The sequence below is a fragment of the Hemiscyllium ocellatum genome, chromosome 45 (genome assembly GCF_020745735.1).
Source record: "Hemiscyllium ocellatum isolate sHemOce1 chromosome 45, sHemOce1.pat.X.cur, whole genome shotgun sequence".
NCBI lineage: Eukaryota > Metazoa > Chordata > Chondrichthyes > Orectolobiformes > Hemiscylliidae > Hemiscyllium > Hemiscyllium ocellatum.
The window spans coordinates 6557894-6575966 of NC_083445.1; the positions used below are offsets into that span (position 1 = coordinate 6557894).

Genomic DNA, 18073 nt, shown 5'->3' on the forward strand with positions numbered 1-18073 from the left:
GAAGTCTGCGTTTCCTAATCCCTGCCTCAAATGCATCTCCTTTGTTTCAACATGCCGTCACTGGGGACTGTCTTCAGTCACTTGGACTTCAAGCTCTGAAATATTGTCTCTAAGATCCACTTCTCTCTGCCCTCATTCAAACCAACCTGTCTGACACATTTCCATTCACTTCCTGTACTGTTTCCTGTGAGTGGGGCCTCAGTTTTGTTTCAGACCATGGCTGGATGTTTTATATCGAACATTAAAAAAAAAGGTATGGTTGAGAGAAGGTGGGTGTGTTGAAATAACGACGCTGACTCTGCCAAATGGGTTAAAGCCCGTTTTATTAATTCTTCCCCACCCTGTGCCATCAAGCGATTGCCCCACAGAGAGAACCACAGCGAAAGTAAAAACCCAAAATGGAAGATTCACATCCAAAGTGCGAGGGAAACACCGTTACAAAATACCGTTACATTTCCGAGCGGGTCAGTGGGTTTTGTCGAAACACCCAAAGACAAAAGTCAACAGTGCAATCCGTTATCCGAAATGGAAGAAAGGTTGAGTCATCAGAATTCCGGGAGAGTTGCCTTGGAATGGGCTGAAGCCTGGAGCTGTTAATACGATGTCACAGTGCGTGTTTCTGCAAAACAAGAAGAGGGAAACTCGTCAAAACTCCTCCCAGTCATGACTGGTAACTAGCTTGCAAACCGGGGCTGAATGAGGAAGGGATATCCTGGATGGTGGGGTCAAGAACCACTGGTGGTCAAGTCATCTCGCCTTTGCTTCTCCTCCCTTGTCAGCTCAATTACATGGATTTGGAGATGCCAGTGTTGGACTGGGGTGGACAAAGTTAAAAATCACACAACACCAGGTTATAGTCCAACAGGTTTAATTGGAAGCACTAGCTTTCGGAGCGACGCTCCTTCATCAGGTGATTGATCAGGCAATCACCTGATGAAGGAAGGTCGCTCCGAAAACTACGTGTGCTTCCAATTAAACCTGTTGGACTATTACCTGGTGTTGTGTGATTTTTAACAATTGCACGGAGACAGCTGGCAGTGCAAGAGGAGGGTTGAGATAGCGAGGACTTGCAGGTGCTGGAGAGTCAGAGTTGACAAAGAGTGGAGCTGGAAAAAGCGCAGCTTCCGAGGAGCAGGACAGTCGACGTTTCAAGCAGGACCTTTCATCAGGAAGGTATCCAGACCAGGCAATGCAGCAAACGGCTCTGACAACATTTCTCTCCCGTGTTTCCAAATCCCTCCAGAGTTTCATCAATCTATCCAATGTAATGTTGAATGCTAACATGGTATTGGGCCCGATTCTCATTCAGTTGAAATGCAGTGCACGACGGAGAGAAGAATTGTGCCCAGTGACTTTTTCCTCAACCACTAACCTCCAAAGAATAAATCTCCTTTACAGGATTGATGCTGTTTCTCTTGACCGTGTCACTTAAGGTTCTTATACGTGACAGATCTGTAACCATATGTCTATTATTATAAAAATACTGCTAATATTTATCCCTTTTGGTTCCACCTGAGTGGGAAAAACACTATTATTGCAATGATCTTGCATTGAAGAACTGCTTAATTGTGAAGCAAAATGAAAATATGGTGTAGAAGGCCATTGTTTGACCCAAGTGCTTGTGCCAGCACTATCAATCTAATGAGAACCACTTCCCTCACTGTTTCTCTATCACTTGTAACTCTAAGCCCAAGTGCCTTTTGTAAGTTATTGTTGTGTCTGTTCAGATAGAACAGTGCAGATCACAAGTGATTTAAAAAAAAACGGTCTCCTGTAATGTTCTTCTGAGGATCATTATCTTCATCTCTCAGCATCCTGGAAGGAGTTTCTCTCCACTTAATTTCTACAAACCCCTTCATGTTTCTTAAAAACTATGATTCAGCTCCCCCCGACGCCCCTCTTGCTCCAAAGAGAGAGACCTATTCCACTCAGGTTGACCGAGGTTGGCGTGGATTTCACTGGCAACCAGGCACCAGTGCATGCCATGCTCAGCTGACAGAGAAAAGGTGGGGGTTACAAGCTCCCCTTTTGTCAAGTGTCGAATCAACCTGAGACACTAACAACTCTCCAAGACCAGGGCCGCTGAGATAGAAGGGAGAATCAAAGCCAGGGTTTTCAACTAAAGAATGAGACCAGTTTGACGATACTGTTAATGAAGTTCCGACAATGAGTCATTGGACTCAAAGCGCTGATCTTTTGCCCCACAGATGCTGATAAACCCCACTGAGTTTCTCCAGCAATTTCTGTTTCCGATCTCCAGCATCCTCGGCTGTTACATTCCTGGAGCGATGTTTGAAGGATTGTTGATGATGGAAAACAAAGAAATGGCAGGTGAGTTGAGCAGGGATTTTTCATCAGTCTTCCAGTACCCGGGATACAGATAGCATCCCAGAGATAGGGATAATTCAGGAAATGGAAGGGAGATGGGAATTCAAGGAAAAATCACAAACCCCATGAACTTATATTCCTCAAGGGCTGGTGAAGTGACCTTATTGAGGTCATAGAGTCAGAGACTCATAGAGATGTACAGCACGGAAACAGACCCTTCGGTCCAACTTGTCTATGCCGACCAGATATCCCAACCCAATCTAGTCCCACCTGCCAGCACCCGGCCCATATCCCTCTAAACTTTCCTATTTATATGCCCATCCAGATGCCTTTTAAATGTTGCAATCATACCAGCCTCCGCCACTTCCTCTGGCAGCTCATTCCATACACGTACCACCCTCTGCATGAAAAAGTTGCCCCTTAGATCTCTTTTATATCTTTCCCCTCTCAACCTAAACCTATGCCCTAGTTTCCTTGCTTTATTTTATACTTGTTATCATATCCTCCCCTCCCCCATTCCACTCACTGTCCTTTCCAGTCCGGCAATGAGACACACCATTGTTCTGCCATTCTCACATTCCGATCACCTAATGTAAACTACTAACATCGTTTGTCCACCAGCACCCAACACCCACTACCCCCACCCTGACCACCACCACCCCACTGAACCAGAGCTCAAATGCTGTCCCTTCCACATGTCAGGTCAACTCTGATGAAGAGTCAGTTTCAACTCGAACCATTAGCTTGTTCTCTCTCCATGGATGCTGCCTGACTCCAGCATTTGTTGTTTCCACTAGCTGGTAACTAGGGATTGTAATTTCAAGATTGTCAGCGAGAGATCTAGGAGGAGAAACTGCTTTACTTAGGGCGTTGTTAGGATTTGCAAAGCAGTGCCAGGGAGAGTGGTGGAGGTGGATTCCGCAGGAGAGCAGGATATATTATAGAATCTCTACAGTGTGGAAGCAGGCCATTTGCCCCATCAGGTCCACACCAACCCTGTGAAGGATACCCACCCCCTCTACCCTATAACCCTGCATTTCTCTCTAACTTAGACACTATGGGCAATTTAGCATGGAGGAGAAAGTGAGGACTGCAGATGCTGGAGATCAGAGCTGAAAATGTGTTGCTGGAAAAGTGCAGCAGGTCAGGCAGCATCCAAGGAACAGGAGATTTGACGTTTCGGGCATAAGCCCTCCTTCTGAGAAGGACATTTTCAGGGCAATTTAGCATGACCAATGCAGGGAACCTGTGCACTGTGGGAGTAAACCCGCGCAGACACAGGACAATGTACAAACTCCACACAGGCAGCCACCCACGGCTGGAATTAAACCCAGGTCCCTAGCGCTGAGAGGCAGCAATGTTAACCACTGAGTCACCGTGCTGCCCAATGATATCAATGGGTTTTATGAAGGAATGAAATTTTCTGTTCAACTTACCTTCATTTCCACTGATTGTCCAGACCCACTTCGGAGACTGCAGCAGACCTACAAGTAATTGCCAGTCCCCCACTGACTGACTCATTCAACTAGTCTCATCATAGATCTGCTGTAATGTACACATTATCTTTGAGTCACCCTTCTATCTCAGCTGTTCTCGACTTGGAGAGGAGTTGTTCCTGTCTTCGGCTGCTCCTGCCCATTGCAAGAGGGAACAACTCTACTTCTTTGTTGGTGGGTTTGTAATCTGGATTGGTTTGGAGGGGTCGTTTTCTGGTGCACTGCAGTGGTGCTTTAGAGGGAGGGAGAGAGAACAACATCACCCTGTGATCTATACTTTGGAAAGAGGGAAGGCAATTTATTTAAAGGGGAGATCTTGAATCGGATTGATTCGTGTCTGTTTTTATACCTCAAATACAAATACAAGCCAGGCAAACCTTCCAAACAAGCATTTTCCATTCAGTATCACACCCAGTGTGTTATGGATGTTAATTTATAATGAGGACCTACCAGTTCTTATTGTTGTAGCTGTGGTGCCTCCTGATGTTTCTTTCGAGTCACTCCCGCTAAGACTGAAACAAAACCAGAAAATGGAACCAATTAGAAAATGTTGTGGCACTATTTTAAAGAGTAACACTTGTCACAGAATGCCAGAAGACTCCCAATTTATCATTCATCCATGTGAGAGCCATTGGAACTCAACTGTATAACATGGGGCTGGAGACTGTTACAGATCAGACTGTCAAGGAGGAGTGAGCCATCGAGTCTAGATAGCAGGAATCTACAGAACTTGGTGCTAAGGATCATTCACAAAGGACCATTCTACAGGAGGGTCTGAACATCTTGCAATCACAGGATGGAAGGTAACATCAGAAAGAATTGTGACATTTTTTAAACTGAGCGTCTGAGGCGATTGGATGGTGAAATGCATTTGATGTTATTTTTAAGTTCAATTAATTCACTCAAAGGATGAGGGCTGGACAGCATTCATTATTCATCCCAAATTGCCCGGAAGGCAGTTAAAATTACTGTCTGTCTGTGTCACACGTAGGCCAGACCAGGATAAGAACAGCAGATTTCCTTCCTTAAAGCATCAGCATACCAGATGGGCTTTTTTTTTGTAATTTGTGGTTTTATAGTCATCAACAGTGTATTAATTCCAGATTTTATTGTATTTATTTACTGTAATAGGATTTAAAGCCAGGTTTGCGATTTCTGAAAAGATTTGTAGCTCAGGTTGAGGTTCAGGTTGTAAGTTTGCTCACTGAGCTGGAAGGTTTGTTTTCAGACGTTTCGTCACCATACTAGGTAACATCATCAGTGAGCTTCCGGTGAAGCGCTGGTGTTATGTCTCACTTTTTATGCATGTGTCTCAGTCTTTTAAGACACATAAATAAAAAGTGGGACAAAACATCATCAGTGAGTCTCCGGTGAAGCGCTGATATTACGTCCCACTTTCTATTTGTGTGTCTTAACAGACCAAGACACATAAATAAAAAGAGGGCCATACCACCAGTGCTTCACCAGAGGCTGATTGATGATGTTACTTAGTATGATGACGAAACGTCTGAAAACAACCCTTCCAGCTCAGCGAGCTAACTTGTAACCTTAAAGCCAGGTCCCTGGATCATAACCTGGGCCCATGGTGGTAATGTCATTAAGTCACTGATTCCCCACATAGATTGGTCAGTCCAAAGATTTAGTGGGAGTGGCTTCTCTTTATTTGGAGAATACACCCGTTGGAATGAGGGAGAGAGGTGTGATCAGATAAAGGCATACGAATCTGGAATATGCCAGGTCACTCATTAAAAAGAAAGGTGCTAGGCCGCGTGGCAGAGTGGAACTTCTGTCTTCCATTCAGAGTCAGAGTAATATACACATTGCACCCCTGAGAGTTAACAAACAGCAAATCTATACACGAGCATTAGTGATGCCCCAGTGGACTTCAACACAGTGGCTTTACCAAACAGCTGATCCATCGAGGAGCTTCTTGTAATTCTCAATCTCAGCCTCAAGTCTCATCTTGATGTTCAGCAGAGTCGCATAATCTTTCACCTTCTGTTCGAGTTCAGACCTCAAGTTGGTCAGCTCCATCTCCGATCTGGAAACGGTCATCTTCAGGTTATCAAGTTTCCCACAATACGAATCATTGATATTCTGAATGTTGGCTTCCAAGAAAGCATTCTGCATATGGGGGTGGGGGGTGGGAAGATGGGGGGGAGAGGTGAGGTGGGGTAGGAAAGAGGCAAAATTGTGAATACTTTTTGAATGATATCCTCGAGGGTTCTGTCAGTCAAATACATTAATGTGGAGCCAAAGAGATTTCAATTCTCCAATAGCTTCCTGCCACCTCCCCCCTACCCTATCACCATCACCACCCTGTCTATGACCCATTGACAGTTTTGCAACTGACCCAACATACCTGTACCTCATGGAGGTGGGAGATGGGGGGATAGGTTGGACATTCAAGATCAGTGTCCAACACCACTCTTTCTCTGTTGGTCTTCAAAGAAGATGGAGGCACACAGAGTCTCGCACTTACAGTCGGAATGAAAATGTTCATGTCCATGCTGGGTTCATAACTCTCTGACTACATTAATCTCGCAGTCCTGGAGGCTACATAATTGCAAGTGAATATCTAAATGGGGCTTAAATGATAAGAGACCTTATCAAAACCCTTTCCAAAGTTCACGTGAAATATTTTGCCCTTGTCAACACTCTCGCATATCTCTGTCATAGATTCGCTACAGTGTGGCAGAAGGCCACTCGACCCATCAAATTCACACTAAACCTCTGAACAGCATCCCACCCACCCGCTCTATATTTCCCAAGGCTAGTCTATGTGGGCTGCACACTCTGGGCAACTTAACACAGCCAATCCACCCAAGCTGCACATCTTTGGATTCTTGGAGGAAACCCACACAGACTCAGGGAGAATGTACAAACTCCACACAGTCTGTCACCCGATGTAGGAATCGAACCTGGGTTCCTGGCGCTGTGAGGCAGCAGTGCTAGCCACTGAACCACTGCACCTCCTCAAGAAATTTTAATTGGTCAAGTATATTGTTCCTTGAATAAATCCCTGCTGACCGTCCCTTTTCAATCCATGGATTAATGGATTTCAAACCACATCAATAACACCCCTCCTTACAGTAAATAGACCATCCAGATATAAACTGCCCCTCAGAATTCTCTCTCACCACTTCCCACCACTGAGATCAGTCTAACTGTCCTGTGGTTTCTGGTTTATCCCTTCCTCCCTTTTCTCATAATGAGATGACATTGGCCATTCTCCCGCAACTAATCTTTGGCCAGAGATGGCTTGAACATTACTGCTAGGGTCTCTGTTCCGTCCTCCTTTACCTCTCTCAATAGCCCTCGCTCTTCCCTTCTTGAGTCCCTGCCATTTCACTCACACAATGATTTTAAGCAGTTGCTTGGCTCAGATAAAATTTGACTCGGCCCTTCTCCAGTTTAGAACTTTTATTCTCAGCCTAGACTTATCCATAACTATCCTAAGTCTAACTCGGTTATGATCACTGTCTCCAAAATGCTGCCCCACTGAAGTACGGTTAGAGACAATAGACAAACTGCAGACACTGGAATCCAAAATGGATAAGTAGGGGGCTGGAAGAACAGAGGAGAAAGTGAGGTCTGCAGATGCTGAGATCAGAGCTGAAATGTGTTGCTGGAAAAGCGCAGCAGGTCAGGCAGCATCCAAGGAACAGGAAATTCGACGTTTCGGTCATTCCTGAAGAAGGGCTTATGCCCGAAACATCGAATTTCCTGTTCCTTGGATGCTGCCTGACCTGCTGCGCTTTTCCAGCAACACATTTTCAGCGGCTGGAAGACCAGAGCAAGCCAACGTTTCAGGTGTAACCCTTCTTCAGGACTCGGGGTGGGTGAGGGATGAGTTACAGATAAAGAGAGAAGGAGGAAATGGAGGAGGGGGGAGAGTAGCAGAATGACGAGGTGGTGATAGGTGAACACAGGTAGTGGGTATGACCTGGTTGGTCAATGGGAGGGATGAATCCAGTTGGTATCACGGTGTGGAGGAGCCAGTGTTGGGCTGGGGTGGGCAAAGTCACTCGGCACAGCCTTATAGTCCAATGGGTTAATTTGAAATCACAAGCTTTTGGAAGAACTTCACCTGATGAAGGAGTAGCACGCCGAATGTTTGTGATTGCAAGTAAACCTGTTGGTCAGTGTTGTGTGACCTCTGACCTTGTTGGGCTTTCTGGGGATCTGAGAGCAAATATCTGCTTACTGTGTGACAATGGACCAACGAGCCTTCTCAGGAAGAGCGTGAGGACTGCAGATGCTGGTGATCAGAGTCAAAACGTGCAGCGCCAGAAGTTCGGATTCTAGTGTTTCGTCTCTCATCAGGTTTCAGTAAGGCAGCATTTTGGAGACAATGATCATAACTGAGGTAGACTGAGGATAGTTATGGACAAAGATAGGTTGGGAATATAAGTTCTAAATTGGAGAAGGGCCAATGCCCGAAACGTCGATTCTCCTGTTCCTCGGATGCTGCCTGACTGGCTGTGCTTTTCCAGAGCCATACTTTTTTGACAATGAGCCTTCGCAAAAGGCAAGAGGCTGCCTTCCGTCACAGTTCCAGGCATCCTGCTGTTTGGGTTAAATCTGAAGTCACAGCCGGCAACATCATGTACCAGTAGGTCGTCAGTTAAAATGAGAGGCACTGACTGAACCCTTCCATCCACACTTACCCCGCTGAGCAGAGAATTATACTCCGCCTCAAGGGCCTGAAGTTGCTTGTATAATTCCTTAATCTCAAGACTGGAGGCTTTCGCTGCCTCACTGACCTCTACAGTCTGCTTCGTCTGTGTTTCCACCTTGAAAACGGAGAAGAAAATTGTAGTCAAATACAGGCACAATGGTAGAGGTGAAATGAGATCTGAGGGGTGAATAGCTCATCCCCTGGGATTATATCCAGCCCCCAGGCTGCTGTGAAAACCCTGGTCTATTGACAATAACGTGGCTACATGGCTTTGAGTTGACGCCATCCAAGATCGAATGGAGACAGGGCATCAGCACAAAACAGCGGCTAAACTGGACAGTGCGTGCCTCACAGCAGAGATTAAATGCAACTTTAGAAATCAAAACAGCGAGACAGGTTTTGAGAGTGAAGGTTAATGTTTTCCAATGGCGGGATTTTCCCAATGACAGGACAGCAGTGACTGACAGAGATGGAATATAAGCGTTAAGTTGAGGTAAGGTCGCCATGGTCCTGCTCTCTCATTACGGAGAGATGACTCATGGGGTTTAACCTGAGGATCATTAAGCCTCAGGCTAGGCAAGAGGTTGAGTGTGTGCGTGTGAGTGTGTGCGTGTGAGTGTGTGAGTGTGTGTTTGTGTGTGTGTGAGAGTGTGTATGTGAGTGTGTGGGTGTGTAAGAGTGTGTGTGTCAGAGTGTGTGTGCGAGAGTGTGTGTGTATGTGTGTGTGTGAGAGTATGCGTGAGAGTGTATGTGTGAGTGTGTGTGTGTGTGTGTGAGAGTGAGTGTGTGTGTGAGTGTGTGTATGTGTGTGTGTGAGAGTATGTGTGAGACTATGTGTGAGTGTGTGTGTGTGAGTGTGTGTGTGAGAGTGTGTGTGTATGTTTGTGTGTGAGAGTATATGTGAGAGTATGCGTGAGAGTGTGTGTGAGTGTGTGCACGAGTGTGTGTGTGTGAGAGTGTGTGTGAGAGTGTGTGTGTGAGAGAGTGTGTGTGTGAGAGTGTATGTGTGAGAGTGTATGTGTGAGAGTGTGTGCGTGAGAGAGTGTGTGTGTGTGTGTGTGAGAGAGTGGGTGTGTGAGAGTGTGTGTGTATGTGTGTGTGTGAGAGTATGTGTGAGAGTATGTGCGAGAATATATGTGAGAATGTGTGTGTGAGAGAGTGTGTGTGTGAGAGTGTGTGTGTATGTGTGTGTGTGAGAGTATGTGCGAGAATATATGTGAGAGAGTGTGTGTGAGAGTGTGTGTGTGAGTGTGTGTGTGTGAGAGAGTGTGTGTGTGAGAGTGTGTGTGAGAGTGTGTGTATATGTGTGTGTGAGAGTATGTGTGAGAGTGTGTGTGTGAGAGTGTGTGTGTGTGTGAGAGGGTGTGTGTGTGAGAGTGTGTGTGTGAGAGTGTGTATGAAAGTTTGTGTGAGAGTGTGTGTATGTGTGTGAGTGTGAGAGAGAGTGTGAGTGAGTGTGACAAACAATCAAGGTGTTTTTAGTGTATAATTTCAGTTACATCACACTGTAAACTTTTGCTATAAATTCTGTATCTTACAATTGTGTCCTCCACAACCACCTGATGAAGGAGCAGCGCTCCGAAAGCTAGTGCTTCCAATTAAACCTGGTGTTGTGTGATTTTTAACTTTGTACACCCCAGTCCAACACCGGCATCTCTAAATCATGTGTGTGTGTGAGACAGAGTGTGTGGGTGTGTGTGTAAGACAGAGTGTAAGAGTGTGTTTGTGTGCATGTGTGATAGTGTGTGTGTGTGAGAGAGACAGTGTGTGTGAAAGAGAGAGTGTGTGAGAGGGTGTGTGCGTGACCCATTGTGTGAGTGAGTGTCCGTGTGTGTGTGTCCGTGTGTCCGTGTGTGTGTGTGTGTGTGTGTGTGTGTGTGTGTGTGTGTGTGTGAGAGAGAGAGTGTGTGTGTGAGACAGAATGTGTGTGTGTGAGACAGAGTGTGTGTGTGTGTGTGTGTGTGTGTGTGTGTGTGTGTGTTTCTTCTTAGGCATTAGTGGCTGTTGGGAGGTAAGCCCAACCCCAGCAAACTACAGCGAGGACCCCTTGGCAATTGGTAGACTCATCTCCAGACATCCCCAACAGTACCCTTCCACCGACACTCTCATTCGTTTGGTCGAACTGGTCCTCACCCTTAACAATTTCTCCTTTGAATCCTCCCACTTCCTCCAGACCAAAGGGGTAGCCATTGGCACACGTATGGGCCCCAGCTATGCCTTTCTCTTTGTTGGCTACGTAGAACAGTTGATCTTCCGTAATTATACCGGCACCACTCCCCACCTCTTCCTCCGCTACACAGATGACTGCATTGGCACCACCTCGTGCTCCCGCAAGGAGGTTGAGCAATTCATCAACTTCACCAACACTTTCCACCCTGACCTTAAATTTACCTGGACCATCCCTGACACTTCCCTCCCCTTCCTGGACCTCTCCATCTCCATTAATGACGACCGACTTGACACTGACATTTTTTACAAACCCACCGACTCCCACAGCTACCTGGATTACACCTCTTCCCGCCCTATCTCTTGCAAAAATGCCATCCCGTATTCCCAATTCCTCCGCCTCCGCCGTATCTGCTCCCAGGAGGACCAGTTCAACCATAGAACACACCTGAAGGCTTTCTTCTTTAGAGACCGCAATTTCCCTTCCCACGTGGTTAAAGATGTCCTCCAATGCATCTCGTCCACATCCCACACCTCCGCCCTCAGACCCCACCCTCCAACCGTAACGAGGACAGAACGCCCCTGGTGCTCACCTTCCACCCTACAAACCTTCGCATAAACAAATCATCGGCCGACATTTCCGCCTCCTCCAAAGAGACCCCACCACCAGGGATATATTTCCCTCCCCACCCCTTTCCGCCTTCCGCAAAGACCGTTCCCTGGTCCACGCCCCCCTACGACCCACCCTCCCATCCTGTCACTTTGCCGTGCCACCGCAAGAACTGTAAAACCTGTGCCCACACCTCCTCCCTCACCTCCATCCAAGGCCCCAAAGGAGCCTTCCACATCCATCAAAGTTTTACTTGAACATCCACTAATATCATTTATTGTATCCATTGCTCCCGATGCGGTCTCCTCTACATTGGGGAGACTTGGCGCCTCCTAGCAGAGTGCTTTAGGGAACATCTCCGGGATACCTGCACCAATCAACCACACCGCCCCGTGGCCCAACATTTCAACTCCTCCTCCCACTCTGCCGAGGACATGGAGGTCCTGGGCCTCCTTCACCGCCGCTCCCTCACCACCAGATGCCTGGAGGAAGAACGCCTCAACTTCCGCCTCGGAACACTGCAACCCCAGGGCATCAATGTGGACTTCAACAGCTTCCTAATTTCCCCTTCCCCCACCTCATCCTAGTTTCAAACTTCCAGCTCAGCACTGTTCCCATGACTTGTCCGGACTTGACCGACCTGCGTAGCTCCTTTTCCACCTATCCACTCCACCCTCTCCTCCCTGACCTATCACCTTCATCTCCTCCCCCACTCACCCATTGTACTCTATGCTACTCTCTCCCCACCCCCACCCTCCTCTAGCTTATCTCTCCACGCTTCAGGCTCACTGCCTTTATTCCTGATGAAGGGCTTTTGCCTGAAGCATCAATTTCACTGCTCGTTGGATGCTGCCTGAACTGCTGTGCTCTTCCAGCACCACTGATCCAGAATCTGGTTTCCAGCATCTGCAGTCATTGTTTTTACCTCAGCATTGACCATCCCGACGCTCGAATCCCCGGGCTAGCCTCACAAAAAGGAGCTCAACAGGCAGATTTACTGGAGTTGTTCACACCCTATTTCTGATCAGTCACTGGGAAAACCCATAGTGGCTGCAAATCCCTCCCAAATCCAATGGTCACTCTTTTCTGATAACCGTGGTCTCTAAAAGCGTGGTAAGATTCCCACCTTGAACTAACTTTGCAATTATTGGCTATCAAAATAAAACCTTCAACATTACATTGACCTAACTGTCTCCTCTCTCTGAGTTCAGTTTGGAAATGGAACTTGTCCCTTTCTGGATTCACGAGTTTACATGTACACTTTGTATGAAGATGCCCACCTGTAATTTGTACCAATCGTCAAGTTCACTTTGATTCTTCTTGCAGAGGGCATTATAGCTCTCCCTCATTTCATTCAGTTGCTTAGTAAGGTCAGCGCTGGCTTCAGCTGAAACATCCACAGTGACTGTACCAGCCACTTGCTTCCTCAGTTCAGCCATTTCCTAAAACCAAACACACACACCCATTAGGGACTTCTTCTCTTTGAGATATTTACGATGTTGATATCTATTGAAATCTTTCACACACACAATAAATCACATTTCAACGAGGGACTGAGCATGTGGCATCTTCCGTCAAGGAGACATTGTCCTCCATATTGAATGATCTCAAATTCATGGTTGGTCACTGACAGACCGAAGGGCAGCACGGTGGCTCAGTGGTTAGCACTGCTGACTCACAGCATCAGGGGCCTGGGTTCGATTCCAGCCTCGGGTGACTGTCTGTGTGGAGTTCTCCCCGTGTCTGTGTGGATTCCCTTGGGGTGCTCCAGTTTCCTCCCACAATCCAAAGTCATGCAGGGTAGGGTAAATGGCCCATAGTGTTCAGGAACGTGTTGGTTAGGTGCATTAGTCGGGGGGGGAATATAGAGTAATAGAGTAGGGGAATGCATCTGGATCGGTTATTCTTCAAAGGGTCAGTGTGGGCTTGTTGGGCCTAAGGGTCTGCTTCCACAGTGTAGGAATTCTAAGTTCAACTCTGTGACTCTTGGGCGTTGATGTTTGGGAGTGGACCCCTCAAGGAGTGAAAGAGATGGGTGATGGTGCCAAACTTACCTCTTCATGGTTCTTCTTCAGGTTCGCAAGGTCATCATTTGCTGCCGCTATATCACCTTCCAAAATGGAGTAATTCATTATATATTCCTCTTTCAGTGCCTTCAGGTCTGCAATGTCACATTCCACAGACTGCTTGATGCACAGCTCATTCTCAAATCTGGTTCGAAAATTAGGAAAGAAAAATAACTCGTGAACGTGATGGGTTCAATGGGCCGAAGGGCCTCTTCTGTATTGTATGATTCTGTGATGGATCCCACAAACAGCCAATCAGATCCATACGTGAGATATCAACACTGCCCACTCGTGGGAGCAGTACTGGCAAAACCTTGAGGCACTCGACCACGTTCAGAAGAAACAGTCACCAAGGCCTCCATGCTTTAAGAATGAACTGGCTGTTAATAATTCTGCTGGACCACTCTCTGAACACACGCCCACCTCCCATGCCCCTGCGGTTTGTTACTTTAATCGATTAAGATTGTGGATGAGCAGGCTCGGAGAAATCCTCAGTCCCTATGTGCAGTGAATAGGTAATACAGACCCAGTGATTGCTTTTGGTATGTTTCCAAATTGGAGGGAAAGCCACCGAGTTAAAACCCTGGACTGGCCTTGCTAACCATCATACGGACAGCACAGTGGCACAGTGGCTCAGTGGTTAGCACTGCTGCCTCACATCGCCAAGGACCTGGGTTCGATCCCAGCCTCGTTTGTGTGGAGCTTGCTCATTTGCCCCGTGTCTGCGTGGGGTTTCCTCCTACAGTCCAATAATGTGCAGGTCAGGTGGATTGGCCATGCTAAATTACCCATAGTGTTAGGTGCATTAGTCAGTGGGGAATGGGTCTGGGTGGGTTACTCTTCGGAGGTTCGGTGTGGCCTAGTTAGGCCAAGAGGCCTGTTTCCACCCTGTAAGGAATCTAATTTAATCAGTAAGTTAAAAATCACACAACACCAGGTTATAGTCCAACAGGTTTATTTGGAAGCACTAGCTTTCGGAGCGCTGCTCTTTCATCAGGTGATTGTGGAACAAGATTCTGCTCCGAAAGCTAGTGCTTCCAAATAAACCTGTTGGACTATGACCTGGTGTTGTGTGATGTTTAACTTTGTCCACCCCAGTCCGACACCAGCTCCTCCATATCGTAACCAACAGTAAGACACAGAAGGGACACCACAACCTTCTCAGAAGGCACAGAGGGTCGAACCACAAGTTGCCTGCAGAGCCGAGCTTTCTCTCCACATGGGTGCGACATTGTTCGATCGGTAGAAAACAGAGGTACGTACTTGGTTGTGAAGTCCTTTGCAGCCAGAGTTGCATTGTCAAGGTCGAGAGCCAGGCGAGCGTTCCCAAGGTGAAGTGCCAGTATCTAGAGTGAAGAGCACACAGGGTAGACCATGAGCACACAGGCATTCACCCAGGTACACTCAGATTGATGAATGAGTTGGATGCTGTTTTGATGGGTGTTTTGACGGGGCCTGTGTCCATTGAGACGGACTAGGCAGCCAGTTTTCCCACCTTCAAGCCTCAATGTGGCACCCGCGTTTTGGAAAAGCCCATTCCACCGTCCAGCGAAAGTGAAGAGGGCAGGCGCCAGAGACCAGAATCAAAAGTTGTGTTGCTGGAAAAGCACAGCAGGTCAGGCAGCATCCGAGGAGCAGGAGAGTCGACGTTTCAGGCATTAGCTCTTCACCAGGAATGAAGAGCTGGCGAAGGGCTTATGTCTGAAACATCGACTCTCCTGCTCCTCGGATGCTGCCTGACCGGCTGTGCTTTTCCAGCACCACACCTTTTTTGACTCCATTCTCCAGTGTCTCTGATGGTGCAATTGGGGGTTGGTTAGCTCAGGTGGCTGATTCACAGGGCTAAAGCAGCAGCAACCACCTGGGGTTCAATTCCCCCCACTGGCTGAGGTAACCATGAAGGACTGTCCTTCTCAACCCCTCCCCTCGCCTGAGGTGCAGTGACCCAGCTGTTTCTCCCAAATGGGAGGGAAGTCCCTTGGAACTTTAGCAACTGTAACTCATAGCTGAGTGAAACAACGTCCAGGAGTCTTGTCTATCACTATGTTCTTTCAAATGCTAATGTCAGCTTGAACACTGAGGTAGACAATACCTCTGAGATTTAGCTTTAATTTAGAGACGGATCGATAACATTATTACAAGCACTCATAATAATTAGCAAAACAGCTTCCAAATCAGGATAGGACACTCACAGTAAATTGGAATACTTTATCCCTTGAAGCTGTTGTTGATCAGGTTTCAACAGGATATCTCAACTGAACAGAATTTATAAGTTAATACTCTTAACTGAGTCCCTTATCCTGCCTGACAGCTCCCCAAGCCCAGTGTGAAAACAGGTTCCAGTTCCGCTGATGGTTATGTGACTCAAAACATTAACTCTGCTTTCTCTCTCCACAGATGCTGCCGCACCTGCTGAGTTTCTCCAGCGATTTCTCTGAAACGCAGCGCCAGGTCTTTTCAAGAGGTTTGCCTGTGGAACCGAATGAGTAAGGAAAGGCTTATGCCCGAAACGTTGAATCTCCTGCTCCTTGGATGCTGCCTGACCTGCTGCGCTTTTCCAGCAACACATTTTCAGAACCGAATGAGTTACAAGGCTCCTCAGCCATTGAGGGGAGTGGGAGGGGGGGGGTCACATACATTTAGACTGGCTCACGGTCCCACTACAATGACTGGTAGAGTGGGATTCAATTCCTGTTGCAGGAATCTAGAATGGCACTGTCTTTTACACTCGGTCTAGTTTCAATCCTGTTAGTTTCTCAGCAGGCAGGTGTGCCCCAAAAGTAGCTGAGGGGGGCATCCTTAACCTCATCACATTGGCATATTATCCTTCAGTGAAAACAGAGGGTCACATCCACTAACTGCACTGAGACTGAATCTGAATGACAGTGCACAGGCAGTACCGTTATCCACCTCTGCTGACCCTCCCCCACCCCCAGCATCTTCCGCGCTCAGCAAAGAATTAACGTGGTGGAAGATCGCACATCTCTGAACATGCAGCTCTGCTGTCCACTCACCTCCTCCCTCAGTGGCTTGATCACTGCATCGTAAGCAGCATAGTCAATGTCTGATATGGCCTTCCCAACTTGGAATTGTTTCAGCTGCATCTCTAGCTTGTTATTCTCCTCCTCCATATCCTTCACCTTCTGCAGGTACGTGCAAAGCCGGTCGTTTAATTTCATCATGGTCTCCTTCTCATTGCCAACGAGAACGCAGCCTGACATCCCTGAGGCTGACCTTCCTCCTGACCCTCCAAATGAACCTCCTGATGACCCCCCGAAGGAACCTCTTGCTAACCCTCCGGAGGAACCTCCTGCTAACCCTCCGGAGGAACCTCCTGCTAACCCCTCGAAGGAACTCATCCCCAGGCTCCTTCCTGCTCCAAAACGTTGGCTTGAACTTGTAAAGCTGGACCTAGAGACCATCTGACCCCCACCCACACCCTTTAAACCACCATGCGCTCCACCCAACGACATTGCTGATGGGCGAAACATGCTTAACTGCTTAAACCCGGGAAGTAAAACACTTATTGTCAACAGCACACAAACGTCTCCCCTCGTGACTTGCAGACTAGGCTACAACTTCACAAAAGTAGCTATGAGCCGGCTGGGAATAGCTCTGAGCATCCCATTCTCCAGCCTGTTGCTGCTGACTTTATAAGGCCAGTGTGTGTAACTGGCCCGCCCAGCTGAGCAAGTATTGGATTTTACTCATCTCCACCTCCATGATGATTGACACCAAAACGTTTAAACCTTCCCCCTTCTGTCAACCTAGCAACTGCTGACAGAGATAAATCCTTCCGTAGCAACAGTTCGTTTGAAATATTTACTGGAGTTTGGGGGAACAATCTCCTCTTGTTCAGAAATGAGAAGCACACTCTCTCCCTCCTGAACTGGGGAAGGGGAGCTGTAACTCCAGATGGAACATTACAGCGTGGTAATGTTCTGCCCTCGATAATCTGGGGAGGGGTGTCCCAGATGGAGTGCTGTGGATGTGGTTTCCAAATGGAATTAAACGGGGCGTTCGTTTCTAATGGTAACCTCAGCATTATGAGCCCCTAGAGGACGAGGTGGACTGCACCAGCAAGGGTGCAGAGGAGATTCGCCAGAATGTTACCCGGCCTGGAGGGATTCAGCCATAGAGAGAGGCCATTGGCTTTGCTGTCTGCAAAGCAGGGAAAGCTGGGGAGTGGGGGTAGAACCGAATTGGGACGTACAATTGGGACTTCTGAGGGATGTGGATAGGCTAGATAGGGAGACAGCATTTCTCTTAGTGGAAGAGTCAAAGATCACGGGTTATACTGTTCAGGTAAAAATCTGGAGGTTGAGAGGAGCTATCCAGAACTTACTTTATTCATTCATGGGCTGTAAGTATCGCTGACCATCAATTGCTCAACACTAATTTGCCCAGAGACAACTAAAGTTATAAAGTGACTGCATTGCTGTGGGTCTGGAGTCACAGACTGGTAAGGATAGCAGTTTCCTTCCCTGAAGGACATTAGTGAAACAGATGGGTTTTTCCGACAACTGACAACAGATTCATTAGATTCTTAATTCCATATTTTTAATTGGACGCAAATTCTACCATCTGATGCAACAGAGTTTGAACCCAGGTCTCCACTTACCTGGGTCTCTGGATTAACAGTCCAGCGATAATGCCGCAAGGCCATCACCTCCACCGTACGCTTAAAGGGGTGGTGGAGGTTCAAATGCTCGAGGTGTTCAGTACG

General features: G+C 47.4%; 1 protein-coding gene across 1 annotated transcript; it reads right to left on the reverse strand.

Moving 5' to 3' along the window:
- Positions 1-306: 306 nt before the first annotated feature.
- LOC132836023 (keratin, type I cytoskeletal 10-like) lies at positions 307-16984 on the reverse strand. Its single transcript, XM_060855222.1, has 8 exons — positions 16362-16984; positions 14611-14693; positions 13336-13492; positions 12562-12723; positions 8495-8620; positions 5728-5948; positions 4275-4336; positions 307-619 (listed from the first exon to the last, which is right to left on the reverse strand). The coding sequence occupies exons 1-8, from the start codon at positions 16836-16838 to the stop codon at positions 594-596; spliced, it is 1314 nt and encodes a 437-aa protein (XP_060711205.1). The 5' UTR covers positions 16839-16984; the 3' UTR covers positions 307-593.
- Positions 16985-18073: the final 1089 nt, after the last annotated feature.